Genomic DNA, 6,741 nt, shown 5'->3' on the forward strand with positions numbered 1-6,741 from the left:
GATTATATCATTTCCTTCTAACCTACATTCCCATCACAGGAGGTTGGTTGGTGGCACCTTAATTGGGGAGAACGGGCTCGTGGTAATGGCCAGAGCGGAATAGTTGGAATGGTATCAAATACATCAAACCCATGGTTTCCATGTGTTTGATGCCATTCCGTTTGCTCCATTCCAGCCATTATTATGAGCCGTCCTCCCCTCAGCAGCCTCCACTGAGGCTACATGGCCTTTAGTCCATAGAATAGTCTCTGTCTTCAGGTGGCACAGTTCATGGGTCTTTCAGCCTGATCTGAGCATATTATGACTGTACAAAAGGGGGGATTCCGCTGCCTTGTCAAATGGTCTTATCAAACTGGACAGAGACAGTCACAAGTAATCTCTCTCTGTCAGATGGGAGGAGTGGGAGGGAATTCTGTGCCAAATGTACCCACTGACTGAGTTCTAGCTACTGTATGTTGTTGTAGCGTTACTGGGCTTTAAAACCAGGCCTAGGATATTGTTCATTGACAATAATGTTTGAACTTGGAAGAACCACACAAAATAAGCACACAGACAACTATTGTTATAATGGAGAATTTTAATAATATAATACAAATGGTTCACAATATCACACTGAATACATTGATAAAATTGCTGAGGCACAAAATAATTAGCAAATAGAACATTATAATCCCCTTTTTAAATACAGCTTTTTTAATTTAATCAAGTTTGGGAAATCTGGTAGTCTACATTACAACATTGACAGAATTTGTTATCTATATTTGTCAGACAGATTCTTTCCTGATCTATTCAGTTTCATAAAAAAAAAACATGAAATAGGCCTACATCAGTATACAAATGCAGACAATTGACACTGCATTACAGCTCTCTATTACCACACTGTACATTTCATTAAACAGGCAATTATCCTGATATCTCCTTTGGACACTATGACGCAAATACTAGAGTAGGGCCAGAAGTTCTTCCTGACCTCATGACCTGACCTGGAAAAACCCTGGGCCCTTGTTATAAACTATCAGGAAAAACTCTTGTTGAAGCTTCCAGACACAGCCTTGCTGCTCAGAACCGAGAAGACAGTGACGACATGATTCTTCCACACAACATATGATGCCACATCTACTCAGCTATAGTCTCAATGGTTTCAATAGTCTCTGTCACAGTCTCCATCGTCGTAACTTCCGTACTCTGAACTCTCGTTGCAGCCGGTGAAGCCGACTTTTCCCCAGCCACCTCCTCGGGCTCCCAACCCTCGTCAGCCGTGGCATCCTGGTACTGCTGGTACTCGGACACCAGGTCATTCAGATTGTTCTCTGCCTCTGTGAACTCCATCTCGTCCATGCCCTCGCCAGTGTACCAGTGCAGGAAGGCCTTGCGCCTGAACATGAGTGAGAACTGGTCTCCTACACGACGGAAGATCTCCTGAATGGCCGTGTTGTTGCCAATGAAAGTGGAGGCCATTGTGAGCCCCCGAGGTGGGATGTCACATACAGATACTTTACAGTTGTGAGGGATCCAGTCCACAAAGTAGTTGCTGTTCCTCTGTTGCATCATCAGCATCTGTTCGTCCACTTCCTTGGTGGACATCTTGCCACGGAACATCCCAGCCACGGTCAGATAGCGCCCTCTTCGGGGATCGCAGGCGGTCATCATATTACGGGCATCAAACATCTGCTGGGTGAGCTCGGGCACGGACAGGGTGCGGTACTTCTGGCTGCCGCGAGCTGTGAGAGGTGCAAAGCCCGACATGAAAAAGTGGAGGCGGGGAAAGGGCACCATGTTGACAGCTAACTTCCTCAGATCGGCGTTGAGCTGGCCTGGGAACCTCAGGGAGGTCGTGACCCCGCTCATGGTCATGCACACCAGGTGGTTCAGGTCACCGTAGGTCGGGTTGGTGAGCTTCAACGTACGGAAGCAGATATCATAGAGAGCCTCRTTGTCAATGCAGAAGGTCTCATCCGTGTTCTCTAGGAGCTGGTGGATGGACAGCGTGGCGTTGTAAGGCTCCACTACGACGTCTGACACCTTTGGCGAGGGCAGGACACTGAAGCTGGTCATGATGCGATCGGGGTACTCCTCGCGGATCTTGTTGATGATGAGGGTGCCCATGCCGGACCCCGTCCCGCCACCTAGGGAGTGGACGAACTGGAAGCCCTGAAGGCAGTCGCATCCCTCGCTCTCCTGACGCACCCTGTCAATCACGGTGTCCACAAGCTCTGCTCCCTCTGTATAGTGACCCTTGGCCCAGTTGTTCCCAGCACCAGAGTTTCCTATTCCATAGAAACCGGCAGAAAGAGAATTGTGCCCATCATGTTAGTGCAACTAACTTACATTGTAAATAAGAAGTTTTCCAGCGATTTCTGAACATTTACTGCGATATCCCAAATATAAATACAGTAAAATATGCACAACTGCAACCTTCAAGGTGTAGTGCATTCAAGGACTTGGTCTGACAGGAATCCGTGATGTCATCAGCCTCCCCCCTTGAGGAACAATAAAGGAACCTACACTGACCTGGACCACCTATTGAGATGTGCCTTTTGTGAAGTAAATCGTGTGTTAAATGAGTTGAAAAGGAGACTGGAGTGCCACTTTAAGATACAGTATGCATATTACAATAGTGTCAAAAGAGTATCATTATTGAGTTTCCATCATCATCAATAACTTTGATTAGATCTACCGTTTCTGTCATCAATAACTTTGATTAGATGTACAGTTTCTGTCATCAATAACTTTGATTAGATGTACAGTTTCTGTCATCAATAACTTTGATTAGATCTACCGTTTCTGTCATCAATAACTTTGATTAGATNTTCTGTCATCAATAACTTTGATTAGATCTACCGTTTCTGTCATCAATAACTTTGATTAGATGTACCGTTTCTGTCATCAATAACTTTGATTAGATGTACAGTTACTCTCACCGTGTATAAAGTTATCTGGCCTGAAGAGAGCTCCTATGCGGCTACCCCTGACACTGTCCATGGTCCCTGGTTCTAGGTCAAGGAGCAGGCCCCGGGGAACATATTTACCACCTGGAAGAACAAATGAACATGTCATAAATGATTTGCATTTGGTCCAAGATAATATATCTTGATAGTCTTGTGGACTGAAGAACTCTCTTCATTTTTCAATAATGTATCCATTTCTCTTACCGTTTGCCTCGTTGAAGTAGACGTTGAGCCTCTCCAGCTGAAGAGGATCATCCCCCTCATACATTCCTGTAGCACTGATTCCATGCTCCTCGCTGATCACCTCCCAAAACTGTAAAGACATTGATACACAGTAAAGCTATATATCCGTGTTGTATATTTTGAGCGTGACCTGCCCAAGAAAAACACAGAACCAGGAAAAACTCAGGCCCTAATGATAACTCCCACAGACCCCAACAGATGCCCCAATACACACATTATGATGAAGTGTGAGCCGTCCATAGTGGTGAACTGTAGCTAAAATCTAACGCATCATACAGTTGCTCTTGCTTGTCCTCAGCAGCAGCCATGATAAAAATGTCCCACCCTTCAATGTGCTGCCTTCTGCTACTTCCTCCTTATCTCTGAGCAGAGTGCCCCTTGGGGACCTCCCTGTCACTCACACTCAACAACCACCACGGCAGGCAACGTGCCAGCACCCAATAACTTGTTCAATATACACTGTTTCAAACATGAAAAAAAATATATATTACACTCAAGAGAAGGCCAATTGGTTTACATGTATAGGTATGTTGTGCTTTACTACTCTGTGATTAGTATATGAAAGGCATCAACATTATCATCAAGTAACATACCCTACTGTACCAGTCTCATTGCATGTAAATAAAATATATATATTGTATTTTCAGTGGAAGTATATATATATTGTATTTGCAGTGGAAGTATATATACTGTATTTTCAGTGGAAGTATATATATATATATATATATATATATATATTGTATTTGCAGTGGAAGTATATATATTTTATTTCTAGTGGAAGTATATATACTGTATTTGCAGTGGAAGTATATATATTTTATTTCTAGCGGAATTATATATACTGCATTTGCAGTGGAAGTATATATATATATATATATATATTGTATTTGCAGTAGAAGTATATATACTGTGATTGGAATCAAGATAAGCATAGAGCTAAAGCATGTATAGTGTTTAAAAAACACATTTAATCCATCTGAATATAAAACAGTTCATTTATCAACCCTTCAGTGAGTAAAAAACACATTGAACCCCTTTGAATATACAACATTTAATTTATCAAACCTTCGCTGAATAAAAAATAAATTTAACCCCTTTGAATAAAAAACTGTTAATTTATCAACCCTTCAGTAAATAAAAAATACATTTAACCCCTTTGAATAAAAAACTGTTAATTTATCAACCCTTCAGTGAATAAAAAAATAATTTTAACCCCTTTGAATATAAAACTGTTAATTTATCAACCCTTCAGTGAATAAAAAAATACTTTAAACTAATTTGAATAGTAAACAGTACATTTACCTTAGAGCCTATCTGATTTCCACACTGTCCAATCTGTAGATGTACAATTTCACGCATGATGAGCGAGCTAAAGACTGCTAACACACAAGGGCGTCTGACATGACACTGCCTCCTCACCAGGGTTTTATACTGCAGAGGGAATCTGATGTCACTGCTGTCAGGGTGACACCCAAACCACCAGGTCACAGCATGTACCCTGTAGTATCTTTTTGACTTTCATTTCATTTGTATTTAACACAGTACGATTGAATGTTGATGTGCTGAACAAGTATGATGCTTGATCAAGTATGATATGTACAGCGCATTTGACTCTGGGGATGCTCTCAAGCCTAAACGGTCCCCTAAATGGATATAACTAGTTTTGTACAGTCTCTTTAATAAATTGTAATCATTTCTTACTTTCTAAAAGTTTTAAACCTCTTTCAGAGAAGTTCTTGTCTGGCTGTAGATTGTGCACAGCGCCTTCGCTCCAACAGTTTGCAAAGGAAGGAGGAATCGGATATATATATATGGTACCCCAACCACAGTTGAGTGATCAAGGAGGAATGGGAGATATATATATATATATATATATATACACTACTGGTCAAAAGTTTTAGAACACCTACTCATTCAAGGGTTTTTCTTTATTTTTTACTATTTTCTACATTGTAGAATAATAGTGAAGACATCAGAACTATGAAATGACACATATGGAATCATGTAGTAACCAAAAAAGTGTTAAACAAATAAATAATATATGTTATATTTGAGATTCTTTAAATAGCCATCCTTTGCCTTGATGACAGCTTTGCACACTCTTGGCATTCTCTCAACCAGCTTCATGAGGTAGTCACTTGGAAAGCATTTCAATTATTAGGTGTGCCTTCTTTTAAAATTGAATTTGTGGAATTTATTTCCTTCTTACTGCATTTGAGCCAATCGGTTGTTGTTATGACAAGGTGGGGTGGTATACAGAAGATAGCCCTATTTGGTAAAAGACCAAGTCCATATTATGGCAAGAACAGCTCAAATAAGCAAAGAGAAACGACAGTAATCATTACTTTAAGACATGAAGGTCAGTCAATACGTAAAAATTTCAAGAACTTTGAAAGTTTCTTCAAGTGCAGTCGCAAAAACCATGAAGCGCTATGATGAAACTAGCTCTTATGAGGACCGTTACAGGAAAGGAAGACCCAGAGTTACCTCTGCTGCAGAGGATAAGTTCATTAGAGTTAACAGTACCTCATATTGCTGCCCAAATAAATGCTTCACAGAGTTCAGTAACAGACACATCTCAACATCAACTGTTCAGAGGAGACTGCGTGGTCAGGCCTTCATGGTCGAATTGCTGCAAAGAAACCACTACTAAGGACACCAATAAGAAGAAGAGACTTGCTTGGCCAAGAAACACGAGCAATGGTCATTAGACCGGTGGAAATCTGTCCTTTGGTCTGGAGTCCAAATTGGAGATTTTTGGTTTAACCGCTGTGTCTTTGTGAGAAGCAGTGTGGGTGAACGGATAATCTCCGCATGTACAGTGGGGGAGAACAAGTATTTGATACACTGCCGATTTTGCAGGTTTTCCTACTTACCAAAGATGTAGAGTCTGTAATTTTTATCATAGGTACACTTCAACTGTGAGAGACGGAATCTAAAACAAAATCACTCCAGAAAATCACATTGTATGATTTTTAAATAATTAATTTGCATTTTATTGCATGACATAAGTATTTGAACACCTACCAACCAGTAGAATTCCGGCTCTCACAGACCTGTTAGTTTTTCTTTAAGAAGCCCTCCTGTTCTCCACTCATTACCTGTATTAACTGCACCTGTTTGAACTCGTTACCTGTAAAAAAGACACCTGTCACACACTCAATCAAACAGATTCCAACCTCTCCACAATGGCCAAGACCAGAGAGCTGTGTTTAAGGACATCAGGGATAAAATTGTAGACCTGCACAAGGCTGGGATGGGCTGCAGGACAATAGCAAGCAGCTTGGTGAGAAGGAAAACTGTGGCGCAATTATTGAAAAATGAAGAAGTTCAAGATGACGGTCAATCACCCTCGTTCTGGGGCTCCATGCAAGATCTCCCTCGTGGAGCATCAATGATCATGAGGAAGTGAGGGATCAGCCAGACACTACACGGCAGGACCTGGTCAATGACCTGAAAGAGAGCTGGGACCACAGTCTCAAAGAAAACCATTAGTACACTACGCGTCATGGATTAAAATCCTGCAGCGCACGCAAGGTCCCCTGCTTAT

At 41.4% G+C, this 6,741-nt stretch overlaps 1 protein-coding gene across 1 annotated transcript; it reads right to left on the bottom strand.

Moving 5' to 3' along the window:
* Nucleotides 1-557: 557 nt before the first annotated feature.
* LOC112080943 (tubulin beta-6 chain) lies at nucleotides 558-4,603 on the bottom strand. The gene is made up of 4 exons (XM_024146888.2): nucleotides 4,494-4,603; nucleotides 3,153-3,261; nucleotides 2,922-3,032; nucleotides 558-2,267 (listed from the first exon to the last, which is right to left on the bottom strand). The coding sequence occupies exons 1-4, from the start codon at nucleotides 4,548-4,550 to the stop codon at nucleotides 1,117-1,119; spliced, it is 1,428 nt and encodes a 475-aa protein (XP_024002656.1). The 5' UTR covers nucleotides 4,551-4,603; the 3' UTR covers nucleotides 558-1,116.
* Between the last annotated feature and the right edge of the window lie 2,138 nt (nucleotides 4,604-6,741).

The sequence above is a fragment of the Salvelinus sp. IW2-2015 genome, unplaced genomic scaffold (genome assembly GCF_002910315.2).
Source record: "Salvelinus sp. IW2-2015 unplaced genomic scaffold, ASM291031v2 Un_scaffold16599, whole genome shotgun sequence".
Taxonomy (NCBI): Eukaryota; Metazoa; Chordata; class Actinopteri; order Salmoniformes; family Salmonidae; genus Salvelinus; species Salvelinus sp. IW2-2015.